At 45.3% G+C, this 21,821-nt stretch overlaps 1 protein-coding gene across 1 annotated transcript in view; it reads right to left on the minus strand.

Moving 5' to 3' along the window:
- spata20 (spermatogenesis associated 20) overlaps positions 1-10,607 on the minus strand; it is a 58,911-nt gene extending 48,304 nt beyond the window's left edge. The window contains exons 1-8 of the mRNA XM_038975054.1: positions 10,198-10,607; positions 9,298-9,441; positions 8,032-8,251; positions 7,799-7,942; positions 7,427-7,628; positions 7,152-7,282; positions 6,868-6,972; positions 239-313 (exon numbers count right to left, since the gene is read on the minus strand). Coding sequence (XP_038830982.1) covers positions 239-313; positions 6,868-6,972; positions 7,152-7,282; positions 7,427-7,628; positions 7,799-7,942; positions 8,032-8,251; positions 9,298-9,441; positions 10,198-10,400 — 1,224 coding nt within the window. The 5' untranslated portion in view covers positions 10,401-10,607. The remainder of the gene's footprint in view (positions 1-238; positions 314-6,867; positions 6,973-7,151; positions 7,283-7,426; positions 7,629-7,798; positions 7,943-8,031; positions 8,252-9,297; positions 9,442-10,197) is intronic.
- Between the last annotated feature and the right edge of the window lie 11,214 nt (positions 10,608-21,821).

Below are 21,821 nucleotides of genomic sequence, written 5' to 3' on the forward strand. Positions count from 1 at the left end.
TAATTGTGTGCTCTGTTCTGGGCTGTCGAGACATTAATCAAACTAAGATGGCCGCCGCCTTGCCAGGGCAGGGAGCAGGGAGAGGAAGAAAGGTGGACCTTGATAGTAATTCAGGGCCATTTTTTTAAAAGAGTGCGATAGCTGGCCCTCACACACATGCCCCCAAATGCACGAGCGCATGTGCACGCACGCACACACACACAGAGGTGTTAAATGAGGTAGGAGGGAGATGTCTCACCTTGTCACTGAGGTCTCTGGAGACATAGAGGAGAATGTCCCGGGCCACGTCAGCAAAGACTTGCTCCCCCGACACCTGCACCCACACAAGACAACATATCACAAAACCACACTGCAACCATAACACAAGCAGACTAGAACCATTCCACAACCAGGCCTGCACCCAGAGAAGACAACATATCACACTGCAACTGTTACACAACCGGAACCCAAGCAACCATACGCTACTGTAATTAACAATATTGCACCAGTCTCCTGAGACCTGCACCCACAACAACATATAGCAACGATAACTCAACTATATCACAACTGTATTCTGAGCCAACCACCGTAGAACACCTTCTATAAATAAATAAAAACTCTTGCACTTGATCGCACACATCCCAAATACAGGACCTATATATCCCTATATTATGCATCGAGGCTGGCTTTACAGTGAATCCTTACCTTTTCAAGATGAAAAATACATCAGTGAAGAGGACAGTCTTGTTGGCGTATTCTACTATACTACAGTGTTGATTTATTCTACTGTACCACCAACAAGGTAAGGGACACGTCTATGGTCCTATACATTGCTATTAGGTACAACGGTTAGCCGCTGATAATACATCTGACCGGTCGTGCTTATTGGTCTATAGGTTAAAAACTGTTTTGATGGCCACGATTAAAAACAGCTACTATTTTTATTTCTCAATCTCAACTCATAAAAGTGTGAATCCTAATCACTATTCTTGTGCATAGTGTAGGCTATAGTCAATGGTTGGCAGGTTCAGTGCATCACCCACCACTTTACAATGTGAGCTTGAGGCAGTATAATTGTTTGAAACCTGAACTGTTTACTTTACTTCAGATAATGAGGCATGTCTTACCTTTCTTTAAAGTAGCCTGGCCAAAATCCAACCATAGAAATGTGGAGGCAACTATTTTATAAAGACTTCCTCCAGCCATTAACCAGCATTTCTATCCTGTTCTATTGGTTTTCATATCAACTTTCTTTTGTTGTCCAGAAGCCAAAATCCTAGTCATATTAGCAACCCATCCTAGTTGTTGCCATTAGTTTCTAACAGAGATTTGAATCTTTATCACATGGAAACGCTCGCATTAGGTGCGCTGTTTAGAAGTGTGTTTTCCACGAATTGTATTCTGGCAAATGTTTGAAAATAATGTTTTCAAATCAAATCAAATTTGATTGGTCACATACACATGGTTAGCAGATGTTATTGCGAGTGTAGCGAAATGCTTGTGCTTCTTGTTTCGGCAGTGCAGTAATATTTAACAAGTGTAAGAACATTTTGAAAATAAGGGGCGTGGATAGGCTCAGATGAACAACCTATTTTAGGCCTCAACGTTATTATGTAACTTGACTCTACACTGAACATCTCTGAAGGGAAGGTGACGTGGCAAATTAGACAACTGCAGGGATCTACAGTTCAGAACCATCTTATTTGGACTACGAAGAAAAATTAGGTTGGAACTTTGGATATGGAACCAGTGTGCTTGACAGGTGTTGCCCCACCTTGCACAAAACAATATCCCATAGGCAAGGAAGCTATGGATGCTACTAAAGTAGTGATTAAAGATCTATTGGACATGGGTATAGTTGAAAAGACACATTCTGCCGACATGCTGTTCATACTCTTTTGACAATGAATCGAGCTGCACCGGTCACAGCTGCTCATTGGAACAAAACATCGTCATACAATGTGGCACACCATGTGATCCAGCTACTCTGATGTATCCTACAGATACCACATTACTTGAACACGACTGTTGTGACTTGGTTTTGGATCAGCTCTCTGATGGGTTTACTAAGTGGCATCCGTTGGAAAACCCTGAGTTTATTTCATACACAGACGGTTCAAGCATTGTGGAGTGGGGTGTAGGAAGGCAGGCTGGGCAGTTACTACAATGGACAATGTGATAGTGACAGGCACGTTACCTGCAGGAACATCAGCACAGGTGACGGAATTGGTGGAAAAACAGCTAATATCTACACAGACTCAAGGTATGTTTTTGGTGTTACCCATGAGTTTGGATAAATATGGAAAAACAGAGGATTCATGACATCACTGGGAGCTCCTGTGAAGAACGGACCAGAGGTGATGGCTCTACTGAATGCTCTCCAGTTACCTGGACAAGTTGCAATTTTGAAAATGAAAGCACATGGAAAAATCTTTACAGACAAGAGTAAAGGTAATGAGTTGGCTGAAAAAGCTGCCAGGGCGGCTGCCAAGAGAACACCTCTTTCACCTAAACTGATTAGGAGATACACCTTGGATACATTGCAACACATTAGAGATATGCAAAGCAGTGCACCAAAAGATGAAGTGTGGGAATGGATGGCTGCAGGATGCAAACTCAATCAAGAAGGTGTGTGGAAATACAACCTGAGATACCAGTGCCAAATGCACTCCTACCCTACTTGATGACACAGCTCCACCCTTTGGGACACATTGTTGTGGACAAGATAGTTTATCGTTGTGTGGGAAAACGCACAAGGTAGAACGCACAAATTGAGTTTTGAAAGATACTTTCAAAGATGCATCAAGGAATGGCATGGCCGGATGCATTGCCTACGGTATTATGTCGTTTACGGTAAACACATAACAAACCCACAGGGTTGAGTCCGTTTGAGGTCGTCACAGGTCGACCCATGTCACTACCAGGCACGTTAGATTTGAGAAAAGCAGACGTTCACTTTGAGTGGCACAATGCTTAACTATTGCATACAACGCTCTAATGCAGTAGGGGAAGCAGACAGACAAGCAAAAGAGGCGTAGGGAATAACTCCCAAGGGGGGACATGATGTAGAACCAGGACAGTGGGGGTAAAAAAATATGTAACAGACACATTAGGGCCAAAATGGGAAGGTCCTTATCAGGTTTTGCTCATAACGAGGTCAGCAGTGAAAGTCCAGGGAAAATCACAATGGATACATGTCACTCTTTGCAAGGTTGTCCATTTTGATGACAAAGTGGAGCCTGGAGAATAAAGAACTGATTGGCCCCCAATTGCTAATCTCGGGTGAAGAAGCATAGTAAGATGATCAGAACCTGATAAGCTTCTATGTTGTATACCGCAGTCATCATATTAGGGATATCTAGGTGAAATGTCCAACGTTTTCCTGAAAATCAGGACATGCTTACTTAGAGAAATCTATGTGAAATATCAATCTCTCTTGAAACCAGGACAAAGTTACTTTCACTTTTTTGTTTCCTTCATTACAGGTTATGAGAATCTACCATCTGAAGCTGCAGCAATATCCCTTGACCCAGGGGCAGTACCTGAAATGATACAAGATCACCGGTGAAGTGTACATTAGAGAAGTTCAGTGGAACGGAAAGATAATTCCTCACTACCGGCAGACTGCCTGAACATAATATCTAATAGTTATCTATGTGGGACTGATACCAGTGTGGAAAAGCTGGTCACTTTTAAAGGACTTGGTGAATGATTACCTTGCCAATAGGATGATTGAATATTATTGTCTTGTAGACAATTACTTTTTTGTGTGGGTTTCCTCCTAATACAGGATGTGGTAGGAATCGTAAGGGACATCATCATTACACTTGTTAATACTTCTTTTATAGAACTTTGGTTGAAATCTATTTCTTAATGTAACAGCAAGTAAAAAATGCCCTTTGTGTTTTGTAGAAATGCAAGGTTGTCACGTTCTGACCCTAGTTGTTGTGTTAATCCTTTGTTTTGTTGGTCAGGACGTGAGCTGGGTGGGCATTTCTATGTGTTGTGTTTCTATGTTGGGTTTAATGTGCCTGATATGGTTCTCAATTAGAGGCAGGTGTTTGACGTTCCTCTGATTGAGAACCATATTTAAGGTAGGCTGTTCTCACTGTTTGTTTGTGGGTGATTGTCGCTGTGTCTGTGTTTATTGCACCACACGGTACTGTCTCGTCTCGTTCGTTCTTTCCTGTTCATGCGTGCTTCGTTATATGTAGTTTGCATGTTCAGGTCAGTCTACGTTGTTTGTTTGTTATTTTGTAAATATTCAAGTATAGTTCGTGTCAGTGTTCGTCGTGTCTAATAAATTCATTATGTCTACATACCTCGCTGCACATTGGTCATCTGATCCCTCTCTCCTCTCCTCATCTGAGGAGGAGGACGACGTAGAATGCCGTTACAAAGGTGTTTAATGGAAATGTTTTTATGCTTACTGCTAATGTTTTTTTACTGTCTATTTAAAAAAATATATGTTTTCTAAAAATACATTTTAAGTATATTTCTTTTTAAAATGATCTACGGGGGAGTGTAATAATATTTCGAAGATAAATACACAACGCAGAGGACAAGAGGTCAATAGAGTACTAATGATAAATGGAAATAGTGTTTTTTTCTGTAATATCAATGGGTCAGAGACATGGGAGGAATTACATTCCCGGGACTCATAGCTACATGGCAATTCTCATTGGTCCAAATTGTTTATACATTGAACCTGAAATAGGATACTTGTTATTTGGCCATTGGTCCAGTTTTATTGCAAGGAATTCTAATTGGTCAACCACAGGCTAATGCTGGGTTAGAAAACTACATTCTTATTAAAGTGGGCCAATGATTTCAAGTCTGTATGTAGGCAGCAGCATCTGTGTTAGTGATGGCTGTTTAACAGTCTGATGGCCTTGAGATAGAAGCTGTTTTTCAGTCTCTCGGTCCCAGATTTGATGCACTTGTACTGAGCTTGCCTTCTGGATGGTAGCAGGGTGAACAGCCAGTGGCTTGGGTGGTTGTTGTCCTTGATGATCTTGTTGGCCTTCCTGTGACATTGGGTGCTGTATGTGTCCTGGAGAGCAGGTAGTTTGCCCATGGTGATGCGTTGTGCAGACCTCACTACCCTCTGGAGAGCCTTGCGGTTGTGGGCGGTGCAGTTTCCGTACCAGGCGGTGATACAGCCCAACAGGATGCTCTCGATTGTGCATCTGTAAAAGTTTGTGAAGGTTTTAGGCGACAAGCCAAATTTCTTCAGCCTCCTGAGGTTGAAGAGGCACTGTTCCACCTTCTTCACCACGCTGTCTGTGTGGACGGACCATTTCAGTTTGTCCATGAAGTGTACACCGAGGAACTAGAAGCTTTCCACCTTCTCCACTGCGGTCCCGTTGATGTGGATAGGGGGGTGCTCCCTCTGCTGTTTCCTGAAGTCCACGATCATCTTCTTTGTTTTGTTGACGTTGAGTGAGAGATTGCTTTCCTGACAACACACCCCGAGTGTCCTCACCTCCTCCCTGTAGGACGTTTTGTCACAGTGTTGGTAATCAAGCCCACTACTGTTGTGTCGTCTGTAAACTTGATGATTGAGTTGGAGGCGTGCATGGCCACACAGTCATGGGGAACAGGGAGTACAGGAGGGGGCTGAGCACGCATCCTTGTGGGCCCAAGTATTGAGGATCAGCGAAGTGAAGATGTTGTTTCCTATCTTCACCACCTGGAGGAAGCCCGTCAGAATGTCCCAATTGCACAGGGCGGGGTTGAGAGCCAGGGCCTCAAGCTTAATGATGAGCTTGGAGGGTATTATGGGGTTGAATGCTGAGCTGAGCTGTTTCCTTGAAACAAAGTATGTCGCTGGAAAGCAACCCTTGCCCTAATTTCATCTACCTTGTTATCTAGAGACTGGACATTGGAGAGTAATATACCCGGAAGAGGTGGGTGGTGTGCACGCCTCCGAAGTCTGACCAGGAGGCCGCTCCGTCAACCACTTCTGCGGCGACGTTGTTTTAGGTCAACCTCTGGAATGAGATCCAATGCCCTGGGTGGTGGTGCGAACAAAGGATGCGCTTCGGGAAAGTCGTATTCCTGGTCGTCATGTTGATGTCGCTCTGATATCCAATAGTTCTTCCCAGCTGTATGTAATAACACTTAAGATTTTCTGGGCTAACAATGTAAGACACAATACATAAAAAAACGAAATACTGCATAGTTTCCTAAGGACTAGAAGCGAGGTGACCGTCTCTGTCGGCGCCATCTTGCTTTTATTAGCTTCATTACAGAAGGTGCATGTTCAATAATTGGCTAGAGCCTTTTGACTGTAAGACGATAGGCTTGCTATTGTTGTATGTTTTCATTAAGCTCTTATTGAAAAATTTCAATTTCTTGTATGCATGCGTAGTATTTTCTGTTGGTCGCATCATTTTACTGTTTGACAGTTAGTTGGCAGCAAAATGTACCGAAATATGTATCCTTATAATTGCTATGCATACAGACACACAAACAATCACACAATATGCTACAGCTCACTTCACAGCTTCCCTGGGGGGCTAAAGCTCACTTCACAACTTCCCTGGGGGGCTAAAGCTCACTTCACAACTTCCCTGGGGGGCTAAAGCTCACTTCACAGCTTCCCCAGATGGCTACAGCTCACTTCACAGCTTCCCCAGGAAACTAAGTTATTGTAGCCTCCCGCGGAAGAAGAGGTTCGCTTCAGCTCTCGCTGTAAAATATTACACGCTTTGTGGCAGTGTTTCGCATTGCTATACATACCCCTCACATGATGTGACATCCCCTAACAGAGTTTATTAATCTAGGCTAATTCTGCTGACTACGACTTTTTTGGCAGGAAAACGATTATGGTAGAGACAGGGGTTAAAAGATGTGGCTGCCACACAAACACACGCATGCACACACCTGGTAGGCGCTGATGTAGGCCACAGCCAGCTGGGCCTGGTCATAAAGCATCTTCTCAAAGTGGGGAACATGCCAGGATGAGTCTGTAGAGTAACGATGGAACCCCTGCGAGAGAGGAAGATAGGCAAAGAGAGAGAAAGAAGAAAGAAATAAAGGAATGAGAAATACAACATAAACGGTCTACTCTTGCTCATGCCAACTGTGTTGTGGTGTGCTGTGTGTAGTGGAGTAGCATGTCCTAGGAACGATGTCAAAGTCGCATTAGTGTGAATGAGAGTGTTTACCTGTGCCACATGGTCGTGGATGCCCCCCAGGGCCATCATGCGGAGTGTGTGTAGGGTCATCTGGAGCGCCTCGGACCCCTCAGTGGACGAACGGTTCACAGACCAGAACGACATAAGGAACATCAGATTCACTACAGAAAGAGAGAGGCAGAAAGAAAGGGGGAAAGAGAGAGAAATAGACCGTGAGATAGAAAGAGGACAGAGAGCAACGGTCAGACAGACAGAGACGCAAAGAGAAAAAGAAAGAACTGGAGAACTCCTGTGTGCATATGTACCTGGTGAGGGGAACTTGGGTGCATCCCTGAATCCTCCATATTCCTCCTCATAGGAGTGTGCGAGCTGTACGAAGCAGCGATTGGCTACGTCATGGGCTGGGGGTGGGGTTTCCCCGGGGTTAGCTGCGATAGAGGTTCCCTTCTTCAGAGCTTCTATAACTCTCTCACCACTTGACTCCAACGCTTCACGGTTATCCTGCCACTGAGAGAGAGCGGAACACACACACACGGTTGCTACAGCACTAATATCTTTGCCACTCACACACCCCACAAGCCACTTGGCATATCCATGTAGGCTACTGTATACACAAATTGAACTTTGTGAAGTGCTGTATTTGTAGAGTTCAAATACAGCTTGGACATTGTTATTACCTGCTCCATAATTCTGGTCAAGACAGTTTTGAGTCCAGGTCTCCGGCCACTGTCCTTTGGGGGGAAGTAGGTGCCCCCAATGAAAGGTCGTAGGTCAGGGGTCAGCCACACACTCATCGGCCAACCACCACCTCCGCTGGTTGCCTAGAGACCAGGGACAGCAACACAGATTAACAAACACAGCAGATATGGGAACTTGATTACTACATGTTTACACACACAGCCACACACACCTGCACGAAGGTCATGTAGACTTTGTCCACATCAGGTCTCTCTTCGCGGTCAACTTTAATACAGACAAAGTTGTCACTGAGGGTCTTTCCAATCTCCTCATCCTCGAAGGACTCTCTCTCCATCACATGGCACCAGTGACACGTGGAGTAGCCCACTGACAGGAAGATAGGCTTGTCTTCACTCCTGGCTTTGTCAAACGCCTCTTGTCCCCATGGATACCTGGGAGGTGGGATAGATTCATGTATTTAACTGGCACTATCTTATATTAGTTTACACATACTGAACAAAAATATAAAAACGGAACATGCAACAATTTCAAAGACTTTGGTGAATTACAGTTCATCAGGAAATCAGTCAACTGAAATAAATTCACCAGGCCCTAATCTATGGATTTCACATGACTGGGCAGGGGTGCAGCCATTGGTGAGCCTGGAAGGGCACAGGGCCACCCACTTGGCAGCCAGGCCCACCCACTGGGGAGCCAGGTCCAGCCAATCAGAATGTGTTTTCCCCCCACAAAATGGCTTTATTACAGCCAGGCCCACCCACTGGGAAGCCAGGTCCAGCCAATCAGAATGTTCTCCTCCCACAAAATGGCTTTATTACAGACACAAATACTACTCAGCACCACCCCCAACCCTCAGTGGATCCCACAGGTGAAGAAGCCGGATGTGAAGGTCCTGGGCTGGCGTGGTTACATGTGGTCTGCGGTTGTGAGGTCAGTTGGACGTACTGCCAAATTCTCTAAAACGACGTTGGAGACAGTTTATGGTAGAGAAATGAACATTAAATTATCTGGCAACAGCTCTGGTAGCCATTCCTGCAGTCAGCCTGCCAATTGTACGCTCCCTCAAAACTTGAGACATCTGTGGCATTGTGTTGTGTGACAAAAGTGCACATTTTAAAGTGGCCTTTTATTGTCCCCAGCACAAGGGGCACCTGTGTAATGATCTGTCTAATCAGCTTCTTGATATGCCACACCTGTCAAGTGGATGAATTATCTTGGAAAAGGAGAACTGCTCACTAACAGGGATATAAAAAAGTGAGCACACATTTTGGGAGAAATAAGCTTTTTGTGCGTATGGGAGAAAAAAAATCATAGTTCAGCTCATGAAACATGGGACCAACGCTTTACATGTTGTGTTTATATTTCTGTTCAGCGTAGTTCATTAGGTTTAGATTAGGCCTACTGGTGAAGGAGAATAATAAGTGGACTAACCCTCCAGTCCACGGATTGTGTGTGTGTATGTGTGTGTCTAACCCACCAGTCCACCGGGTTGTGTGCGTGTTGCAGCAGGTAAGGGGACCTCTCCTGTCCCAGGCGGTTGGGGGGTCTCTGGGGGGTGGACGGGGGGCTGCCCTGCCCCTCACTCCCAGACGGCATACTCAGACCGGCTCTGCTTGTCATACTGGTGGTTCAAGTGAAACAGAGGTAGCACTTTGATCATCGTTGGTAAACTGTTTGTAAACTACAACAAAATGACTGACTGAAAATAACATTATGTGGAGTGTGCTATCAATGTCATCAAACCTGTTCATGTTAGCTAAGTCACATGTTATGTTTATAGAAAGGTTATTGCTGGGTGAACTGCGTGCATACTTGGCATGTATGGTATGAGTGCTGCATGATATCAATGTTGGCTAGACAGTAGCAGCTTACTATAATCGTTAGCTACTGTAGCTAGTTAGTTAGCTACAGTAGCTACTTCCTCCATGCACGAGCCCTATCAAGTGACAGCTGTCAAAACCAGACAGTGCTGGCTGTCAAGCATGCTAAAACACTAGCCTTTTAGCTAGCATGGTTTTTAGTTCTCCAAACTGCAGAACACACCGTAAAGCATCACCGTGTTATGTCGAGTGTTCACTGGCAACCGTGTCAACACTGTAAAGAGTATCATCAGGTTTATTTACAATTTGGTAAATAGCTAGCTGGCTAAACCAATGGACGAATGGCATCTAGCCTGCTAGCTAGCTAACAGCTCGTACAAGACCACTTGGCGACCCGCTAGCTCCCCAGGCAGGCGCGAGACAATGATGTAATCCACAGCTAATCAATCGTTGCATTATTGTAGCTAGCCCACGTTAGCTAGTTAGCGATTAATCAATTAATTTGACAAGTCAGTCGCAAGATGTCATGTTATGTGTCTTTTCATTAGCTACTTTACCTGAAGCAGTATTGGGACGTCCTGGGACTCAGCAGCGAGGGGGACTTGTCGCTGGCAGGGGGTGGTGTGAGCCCGCTGATGTCCCGACTCTGTTCTGGACTGTGCGGCTTGTTGTCACCTCCCAGGAGAACGATACTTAGCAGGCGAGCTGGGTCAACGCGGCTATTTTTTGACGACGACCGTGCCCATGCGAGTCTTAACATCTTAATCCAATGTGCCTTGTCAAAGGGCTGGCTGGCTCAGTGGAGGTTTGCCTACTTTGTTTAACACGGCAAGTGCAACTCTCCGACCAACCAACTATGACAGTTTTGTCACTGACTTTGGGAAGTGTTGCCAACTATTGTTATGATTGTGAGAATCGCTATTGGCTCCTTGTTTTGACGCTAGAAGTCGCTAGACTATGTTTGGCCGTTGCCGCGACGACGTCACAGCACCAATTTGCCTTGGTGCAGTACAGATGCGGTCCCCGACGTAGCGTTTTCGATCCCTCTCCCGCCGCACATCTCCTCCACTTGTGCGTCCTTGCCTGTGTGTGTGACTTCTGTTGCACAGACAGCTTCTCCCGCTCTCGTTTGCGTCAGAATTTGGTGCTTCATTAATTCCATTCCAGCCATTACAATGAGCCTGTCTCCTATAGGTCCAGGCACCAGCCTCCGCTGTCTAGTACTGAATTATTTTCTAGCTAGGGCCATGTACTTTAGGTGATGCCTGTCTTCCCCGTAGCCTACTTGGCGTGTGAACTGCTGACTGCTCATAACTTGCAGTTGATTGTTTACACATCAACCAGGATTAAGGGGCAAGGCAATTTGTGACCTTGTTTTGGTAATCAGTGGTTGTATTGGAGGGGGAGTGGTTTCACCTCTTCTGAGTGTACATAACCAGTTTCTCGGGCTCCATCTCTGTGTGCTTCGTTCTATAGATGGAGGACTCCTGATATCACTCCTGAAGTGATAAGTATAATTTGTCTTTATTTGTTGTCTAGTACTATCTTTTTACAAGCTAGGGCTGTCATCTTCAGGTGCTGCCTCTCTTCCCAGTAGCCAACTTGGTGTGTGAACTGCTGACTGCTCATAACGTGCAGAATGATCAATAAGGATTTCTGAATGTACACTGAACAAAAATATAAATGCAACATGTAAAGTGTCGGTTTCATGAGCTGAAATAAAAGATCCCATAAATGTTCCATTTGTGCAAAAAGCTTATTTCACACCAGTTGTGTGCAGAAATTTGTTTACATTCCTGTTAGAAAACATTTATACTTTGCCTAGATAATCCATCCATGTGACAGGTGTGGCATATCAAGAAGCTGATTAAACTCCATGATCATTACACAGGTGCACCTTGAGCTGGGGACAATAAAAACCCACTCTAAAAAGTGCACTTTTGTCACACAACATAGTGCCACAGATGTCTCAAGTTTAGGGAGCGTGCAATTGGCATTCTGACTGCAGGAATGTACACCAGAGCTGTTGACAGATAATTTAATGTTAATTTCTCTACCATAAGCCACCTCCAACGTTGTTTTAGAGAATTTGGCAGTACGTCCTGCCGGCCTCACAGCCACAGACCACGTGTAACCATGCCAGCCTAGGACCTCCACATCCTGTTTATTCACCTGAGGGATCATTTGAGAGCAGCAACACGGACAGCTGATGAAACTGGATTTGCACAACTGAAGAATTTCTGCACAAACTGTCAGAAACCATCTCAGGGAGATTCATCTGTAGCATCAGTGTCCTCATGAGGGTCTTGACCTGACTGCAGTTCGGTAACCAACTTCAGTGGGCAAATGCTCACCTTTGATGGCCACTGGCATCAAATAAGGGTGCTCCTCACGAATCCCAGTTTCAACTGTACTGGGCAGATGGAAGACGTGTGGGTGAGCAGTTTGCTGATGTCAACATTGTAAACAGAGTTCCCCATGGTGGCGGTGGGGTTATGGTATGGGCAGGCAGACATACGCTAGAGACAACAAACACAATTGCGTTTTATCAATGGCAATTTGAATGCACAGAGATACAACTAAGACCGCCGCCGATCAAAGACGGTTCCGCTGAGTTATTCTGCGTAGTTGTTCGAGGAAGGCTCCACACCACTCTCACTTGCGTATCTTAGTTATTTTCTGCTCTTTTGTAGCTTTGGCAACTGTTTTCTATACCTGTTCGCTCCTCTTCCTGTAAGCTTTATAGACGCTCCCGACCCTGGGCTGCAGCCCTTCTAATTTAGTGTACCTGTGCGCATAACCCATGTGGAATTCTGGGTCTCTTGCAACGTTTGGAACTGCCGATCTGTGGTCAAGAACGCAGAGTTCAGCCTATGCTGCCCTTCAGTCTCTTTACTTTTTGGCCCTGCTACTCCAGAGAACACTGCTACTCCAGCTGATCTCTCTTCATCTGACTATGTTTTCTCTCATAGTCCAAGAGGAAATGGTTGTCGCGGGGATGGCACAGGGCTACTCATTTCTCCTAACTGGAGATTTTATATTTTCTCCCCCTCACCTGTCCATCACTTTCACTTGTCCACTCAAGCTTAACATTGTTGTCATCTATCGCTCACCAGATGCCCTTGGAGAGTTCCTCAATGAGCTTGACACCTTTAATAAGCTAATTTCCTGAAGATGGCTCACCGCTGTTCGTATTTGGCAACTTCAACCTCCTGTCTTCTGCCTTCGATTAATTTCTTTCCAAATCTCTCTTTCCCCTCTTTGCCTCTTTTGACCTCACCCTTTCCCAATCCCCTCCAACTCAGAAGACAGGCAATACAACTACTAATACACTCACTGCAACCCCCCCCCCCTCCAGGTCTCTGATCACTTTTGTTTCCTTTTGTCTCCCTTTCCTCCAACCCTAGCCACTCAGCCCCTACCCAGATGGTAATGCGCCGTCGCAATCTTCGCGCTCTCTCTCCCACTACGCTCTTCTATCCTATCATCTCTTCCTTCTGCTAAATCCTTCTCCCTCCTGTTAAATCCTTCTGTCTCCTGATTCTGCCTCTTTGACCGTACTCTCCTCCCTTTCCGCATCCTATGACTCGCACTGTCCCCTTTCCTCCTAGCCGGCTTGGCCCTCCTCTCCTGCTCCACGGCTGAGTGACTCATTACGAGCATACAGAACAGGGCTGTGGGCAGCTAAGTGAAAATGGGGGGAAAATGACATTTCCAGAGGACCTATCATTCTTTCCCTCCCTCTCGACCTTCTCTTTGTCTGTATCTTCTGCTAAAGCCACTTTCTATCAATCTAAATTTCAACAATAGGAAACTCTCTTTTCCAACTTCTCCTCCCTCCTTAATCCTCCACTCCCTCCCTTCTCCCTCTCTGTGGACGACTTTGTCATCCACTTTGAAAAGAAGATTGATGACATTCACTCAGCCTATTGAGTCCACTGGTCCCACTCACACAGAATTACCCTACGCCTTGACCTCGCTCTCTCTCTCCCCCCTCTCTCTCCAGATGAAATCCTGTGACAGTGATGTATGGCCGCCCAACAACCTGCTCGCTCGACCCCATCCCCTCCTCCTTTCTCCAGACCATCTCTGGAGACATTCTCCCATTCATCAACTCATCCCTGGCCACTGGCTGCATCCCCTCTGACTTCAAAATGGCCTGTCACCCCCCTCAAGCAACACTCGACTCATCTGACGTCAAAAACTATAGACCTGTATGCCTTTCCTTTCTTTCCAAGACACTTGAGCATGCTGTCTGATCAACTTTCTCGTTATCTCTCTCAGAACGATCTTCTTGACTCTAACCAATCAGGCTTCAAGACGGGTCACTCAACCGAGACTGCTCTTCTCTCTGTCGCGGAGGTTCTCCGCACTGCCAAAGCTGACTCTCTCACCTCTGGTCTTATCCTCCTAGATCTATCCTCTGCCTTTGACACCGTGAACCATCAGATCCTCCTCTCCACCCTCAGGGATGAGAGTGTCAGGCTCTGCACACTCTTGGATTGCATCTTACCTGGCAGGCTGCTCCAACCAGGTGATGTGGAGAGGATCTGTGTCTGCACTACATACTCTCACTACTGGTGTCCCCCAGGGCTTGGTCCTAGGCCCTCATCTTCTCTCTATACAGCAAGTCACTCGTCTCCATTATATCCTCACATGGTCTCTCCTACCATTGCTATGCGGATGACACTCAACTACTTTTCTCCTTTTTCCCCTTCTGACACCCAGGTGGCGACACGCATCTCTGCCCACCACCTCAAGCACAACCTCGACAAGACGGAGCTGCTCTTCCTCCCGGGGAAGGCTTCACCGCTCAAAGACGTCTCCATCACGATTGACAACGCCACAGTGTCGCCCTCCCAGAGTGCATAGAACCTTGGCATGACCCTGGACAACACCCTGTCGTTCTCTGAAAACATCAAAGCAGTGACTTGCTCCTGCAGGTTCATGCACAACATCCGTAGAGTACGACCCTACCTCACACAGAAAGCGGTGCAGGTCCTAATCCAGGCACTTGTCATCTCCCGTCTGGACTAGTGCAAATCTCTGATGGCTGGCCTCCCTGTTTGTGCCATCAAACCCGTGCAACTTATCCAGAACGCTGGAGCCTGCCTGGTTTTCAACCTTCCCAAGTTCTTTCATGACACCCCGTTCCTCCACACACTTCACTGGCTTCCAGTTGAAGCTCGCATCCACTACAAGACCATGGTGCTCGTCCATGGAGGAACTGCCCCTCCCTACCTTCAGCCTATGCTCAAACCCTTCACCCCAACCTGAGCAACCCCTACGGGAGGGCAGCTCCTGCTCAGCCCAGTCCAAGCACTTCTCTGTCCTGTTACCCAAATGGTGGAACCAGCTTCCCTCTGAAGCTAGGACGGCAGAGTCCTTGCCCATCTTCCGAAAACACCTGAAACCCTACCTCTTCAAAGAGTATCTTAAATACCCCCCCACAAAAAAATATATACAACACTTCTAGCTCTGACTTTGTTGATAGCTACTTTATTGAGGAAAAGTGTACTTACTATGCCTGTGATATGTGGTTGTCTCACCTGGCTATCTTAAGATGAATAACTAACTGTCTGTCGCTCTGGATAAGAGCGTCTGCTAAATGGCTAAAATGTAAACGTAGAAACTCTCGGTGGCAAAACACCCCAAAGGCAGCCTGAAAGTAGCTGAATTTGTTGCTAGCCTCTTTTTTTACCAATAAAAGTCGCTGCAGGGTTCAGAGAAACTAGCTAAATATAGAGATAAAGTCGCTAAATTGGCAACACTGACTTTAGGGCCTTTGAGTAGTTACATGATTGGCCACATGGTGGCGCTATAGGAAAGGAAATGGGTGCACATTATTTTTGGTTTGATCATGCAGTGCATGCTTTATTCATAATCAAAGTATGTATGAACCAAACAGAAGACCATCAAACTACTCATAATGCTACGCCTTAGTTTATCATTTTTGGTGAACTAATAATCAATTATACACATAAAGCCCTATGCCTCACTTCCAATCCCAAACTTGCTTTAGAATAGATATTGCACTTGAGAGACACAATGTTGTTCATATGGATTTACGGGATATCCATTGCTGATCAGTCTTCGATTTATCTAGCCAAGGCTCACCATGTTCTGGGCTCTGTTGAAGATGGAATAGTACTGTCTGATACCACCCAGGATTCACAGGTTGGAGTTACCAGATGGAGATCAGTGCGTCAGCCATTGTAGGGGGACTGTATGGGTGGCAGAGAGAGAGAAACAATATTATGGTCACTTCAGGGCTATTTCAGCTCTACACACGCACACCTACAGGATGTAGATGGAGGCTGGGAGAGTGCAGGCTGTCTGTGGATGTGGAAGACCATTACTGGCTTGATAATGTTACAGTTCACCACATTCTGACAAGAGAGAGAGAGAAATAGAGGGAGGAGAGAGAGGAATTAAGTGAGAAGAGACCATGACTTAAACAGCTTTTGCTGTGTGAGGTTTTTTTATTTGATTTTATTAGGATCCCCATTAGCCGACACCAGTGGTGACAACTAGTCTTACTGGGGATCCCCATTAGCCAACACCAGTGGTGAAAACTAGTCTTACTGGGGATCCCCATTAGCCCCATTAGTTTTACTGGGGTCTGACACAACGAAAAAGACATTAGACAAAATACTTTACAATTTAAATACATTGTATGTATGTACATGTATCTATCACATGCATGTCAGTGCATACACACAAAAGTAGGTCACAAGCCCTTTTTACATTGGCTGATGTAAAAAGAGCTTTATGAATAACATTTGATTGATTGAGAGGCATTGCGCCGCGAGGTATTGCTTTATTTGTTTTCTGAAACCAGGTTTGCTGTTCACTTGCACTACGTGAGATGGGAGTTCCATTCAATCATGACTCTAATAATACTGTACGTTTCCTTGAATTTGTTCTGGACCTGGGTACTGTGAAAAGACCCCTGGTAGCAATTCTGATGGGGTAAGTGTGTGTCAGTGCTGTTGACTAATGCAAACAATTTGTAAATTCCAACACATTCATGTTTCTTATAAAAATAAGTGATGCAGTCAGTCTTTCCTCAACTCTTAGCCAAGAGAGACTGGCATGCATAGTATTGATATTAGCCCTCTGATTACAATGAAGAGCAAAATATGCTGCTCTGTTCTGGTCCAGCTGCAGCTTAACTAGGTCATTCTTTGCATCACTTGACCATATGACTGGACAATAATCAAGATAAGATAAAACTAGAGCATGCAGGACTTGCTTTGTGTGGTGTCCAAAAAAAAGCAGAGCATCTCTTTGTCACAGACAGACCTTTCCCCATCTTTACAACCATTGAATCAATATATTTTGCTCAACAACCACACCATTCATTACCAGATTCAGCTGAGGTCTATAAATTAGGGAATGATTAGTACAAAATACAATGCTCTTAGATTTAGAGATGTTCAGGACCAGTTTATTACTGACCACCCATTCCAAAACAGACTGCAACTCTTAGTTTAGGGTTGCTGTGATTTCACTAGCTGTGGTTGCTGATACGTATAGGGTTGAATCATCAGCATACATGGACGCACAGGCTTTGTTTAATGCCAGTGGTAGGTCTTTGGTAAAAATAGAAAAGAGTAGATGGCCAAGTGAACTGCCCTCCGGTACACCACACTTTACATGTTTAACATTAGAGAAGCTTCCATTAAAGAAAACCCTCTGTGTTGTATTAGATACTGTAGCTCTGAATCCATGATACGGCAGAGGTTGAATGGTCAATAATATCATAGACTGCACTGAAATCATCCTCAGTAGCTTTCCATCTAAGTTGTTAATGCCAGGAGGTTGTCATTTATTGATCAATAACGAAACAAAAATCCAGCTCTCTACACTAACTTTCCAAAACTCAAACTTACAATGCTTTTCTTTCATTAGTCATTTTTTTTATGCTTGAATACGATGGCATTTCCTGAAAGATGGAAATGAATTTGTCTTTCTACCCATAATTAGATTTAAAGTACTCAAGTTTTCTTCCATCATTCTTTATACCATTGACCGTGGCTTCATAATACAGTTTCTTCTTTTTGTTCAGTTTAGTCACACAATTTCTCAATTTGCAGTGTCAGTCAGTCAGATGTGCAGCCAGACTTAATAGCCACTCCTTTTGCCGCACCTCTTTCAACCATACAGTTTTTCAATTCCTCATCAATCCATGGAGCCATAACAGTTCTAACAGTCAGTTTCTTAACAGCTGCATGTTTATCAAGAATTTAAATAAATCATTTCATAAATAAATGCATCAAGTGCAGTGTCTGGATGCTCCTTATTAATCACATCGGACAAACACATTTTTAACGTCATTCACATAAGTCACATAAAAATATTTTGTATGATCTCTTATCCACTAATTTAGGGCCCGCTTTTGGAACCTTGGGTTTGCTGGATATAACCACTATATTATGATCACTGCATCCTTTGGGTACGGATACATCTTTAGAACAAAGTTTTACAGTATTAGTAAAAATTTGATCAAAACCTGTGGATGATCTAGTTCCTGTAGTGTTTGTAAACACCCTGGTAGGATGATTAATAACCTGAACCATATTACAGGCACTGGTTACAGTGAGATGCTTCCTCTTGAGCGGACAGCTTGATGAAAGACAGTCAATATTCAGGTCCCCAAGAAAGTAGACCTCTCAATTTCCATCACATACACTATCAAGCATTTCACACACATGATCTAGATACTGTGTGAGTTGTATTCTAGTTCTTAGTGAGTCATGTTACTAGTAGAGTAGTAGTGGAACAAGTAATTTACATAAGACCATGCCTGGTTCTTTGACACACCACCAACAATGTTATATGACTTACATCTCTGTCGCAGTTAAGTGTGAACCCCTATTAAGTCCACCCAAACACAGGACTGATTCCTGATTCCAGGACTGATTCAGGACTGAATGTTCTCCTGCACACAACCCCAACAGATGACCAGGACAGGTAAGTATGCTCAAGTTTAGTTTTATTTTCAATTCATGGGTTAACATGGATTGGACCCCGTTTCCCGACCTCCCACAGCGGACTGTACGATTTCCCGGATTGTGTCGACACATTAGAGCCTCCCCTCAGGTAGGTTACCCTCCCCCTTACTCCCTCAGGTAAATATCGGGCATCGAAAGGGGCACACTGCAAAACTCTGCATTATTCTGGTATAGCACTGCAACAACATGGTGAAAGGCACTACCAATCTCACTCCACTGCACACTGAAATATTCTGATATTGTCATGACTTCCACCGAAGGTGGCTCCTCTCCCTGTTCGGACGGACGGCGCTCGGCGGTCGTCGTCGCCGGTCTACTAGCTGCCACCGATCCTTTTTCCTTTTCTTTTGGTTATGTCTGTTTTGTGTTTCAGCTGGTTTCATTTTGGTTAATTAGGGGAGGTATTTATCTCGACATTTCCTTTGGGTTTTTGTGCGGGATTTTTTTCGTTTGACTGTCAGTTAGTTTGGGTTGCGTTTTCGTTAGTTCATGTTTAACAGGTAGTTTTTGCCTGGACTGTGTCTGAGTGGGGTTTCGTGGCTACTGCTGTAGTTCGGTGTCCTGTTATTCCTGAGCTGGTTAATAAAACGCCCTTTTCTTCGGAACTTGTTTCTCCTGCGCCTGACTCCACACCCACATCTCCTTGGGGAGATCTGACAGATATGTCACTGCAACAAGACAGTTATTCTAAGGGAACTCTCACTCTGGTGCTGCAAACAATATGGGACCCACACTTGGCCTTGCTCTACTCTGCCAACTCCTTTAAAGGATTCTACCACTATGGGACAAAATAGGGAGGGGAAAAGACAGACAAGACAATATACAGAGAGGGTGGGCATATGTTCTCGATTTCTAGGGCCCGACCAGAACCATATCCCCTCAAAAATAAAATAATTAACATCTGTCCAGTGATATCCAGATTCGCACAGCTCCCTGTCCTCAGCTCCACAGCTCCCTGTCCTCAGCTCCACAGCCCCAGTTCGGTAAGACTTCTCGTTGTCCTCCCAACAGGGTGCCTTGATCACCGGCACCCTGTGGGGAGGACGTCTGGTTAGGCAAGCAGGTCAGTTCCAGAAAGTGTCTGGTAAAAGTTCCAAGACCTTCTGGTCACACCGTTGCTATAAACTACATGGGAGCATAGGCTATACCAGGTCTAAGTCAGTCTCTGATTTCGAAGGGAATAATTAAAAAGCGCAGTGGAACTGGCTTCGAGGTCCAGAGTTGAGTTTGAGGGGGCTATACTATACAACAGTGTGAGAGTATTCAACATTTTCACTTCCTTCTAAACTGTTATGTGATGGAAATATAGGAGAATAGTAGGAATAACATACTGGATGATGCACTTGGAGTGCCACCATTGCACACAGAGTGATAGCCCACATTATGCAAGCCTACCAGACGAGCTAAATACCTTCTATGCTCGCTTCGAGGCAAGCAACACTGAGCCATGATGAGAGCACCAGCTGTTCCAGATGACTGGGTGATCTCACCCTCCGTAGCCGATGTGAGTAAGACCTTTAAACAGGTTAACATTTGTAAGGCCGCAGGGACAGATTAAATACAGGATGCATACTCACAGCATGTGCTGGCAAGTGTCTTCCCTGACATTTAACCGGTCTGTAATATAAACTTGTTTCAGCAGACCACCATAGTCCCCGTGCCCAAGAACGCCTAGGTAACCTGCCTAAATGACTATCGCCCTGTAGCACTCACATCTATAGCCATGAAATGCTTTGAAAGGCTGGCCATGGCTCACATCAACACCATCATCCCAGACACCCTGAACCCACTCCAATTCGCACACCACCCCAACAGATCGACAATCTCTATTGCACTCCACACTGCCCTCACCCACCTGGACAAAAGGGATGAAGAATGCTGTTCATTGACTACAGCTCAGCATGTAACACTATAGTCTCCTCCAAGCTCATCACCAAGCTCAGGACCCTGGGACTGAACACCTCTCTCTACAATTGAATCCTGGACTTCCTGACAGGCCGCCCCCAGGCGGTGAAGGTAGGCAACAACACATCGCCATGCTGACCATCAACACTGGGGGTGTGTGCTTAGTCCCCTCCTGTACTCCCTGTTCACCAATGACTGCATGGCCTCGCACGACTCCAACACCCTCATCAAGTTTGCTGATGACACGACGGTGGTAGGACTGATCACCGACGACGATGAAGCAGCCTATAGGAGGTCAGAGACCTGGCAGTGTGGTGCTAGGACAACAACCTCCCTCAACGTCAGCAAGACAAATGAGCTGATTGTGAATTACAGGAGATGGAGGGACAAGCACCCACCTTTCCACATCGAAGGGGCTGTACTTATTACTCTGTAAGCTAGCTTGCAACTATTTCAAAGGTTTTAGTGAGTTACAGTTCATATAAGGAAATTAGTCAATTGAAATAAATAAATTAGGCCCTAATCTATGGATTTCACATAACTGGGCAGAGACGCAGCCATTGCTGGGCCTGGGAGGGCATAGGCCCACCCAAGGCCCACCCACATAGGCCCACCCACTTCCAGCCAATCGGAATGAGTTTGTATTACAGACAGAAATACTCCTCAGAACCCCCCCCCCCCCCCCCCCCCCCCCCCCCCCCGTGACTATCCCGCAGGTCAAGAAGCCGGATGTGGAGGTCCCGGCTTGGCGTGGTTACAGGTGGTCTCAACGTGCCGTTGAGTCCGGAAGGATGTACTGCCAAAAACTCTAATATGACGTTGGAGGCGGCTTATCGTAGAGAAATTAACATTAAATGATCTGGCAACAGCTCTGGTGGACATTCCTGCAGTCAGCATGCCATGTGCACCCTCCCCTCAACTTGAGACATCTTTGGCATTGTGTTTTGTGACAAAACGGCACATTATAGAGTGGCCTTTTATTGTCCCCAGCACAAGGTGCCCCTGTGTAATGATCATGCGGTTTTAATTAGCTTCTTGATATGCCACACCCAGTGCATCCAGTCTGGTGCCAACAAGGCCATGAAAAGCTTCTACCCCCAAGCCATAAGACTGCTAAACAAGACCGCTCAATAGCTAATCAAATGGCTACCCGCTGCTGCTACTGTCTTATCTATCCTGTTTCCTACTTACTTTAACCCTACCTATATGTACATACTGTAGCTAGCTCAATTACTTCGTACCCCTGTATATCAACTCGG

The sequence above is a fragment of the Salvelinus namaycush genome, chromosome 35 (genome assembly GCF_016432855.1).
Source record: "Salvelinus namaycush isolate Seneca chromosome 35, SaNama_1.0, whole genome shotgun sequence".
Lineage (NCBI taxonomy): Eukaryota > Metazoa > Chordata > Actinopteri > Salmoniformes > Salmonidae > Salvelinus > Salvelinus namaycush.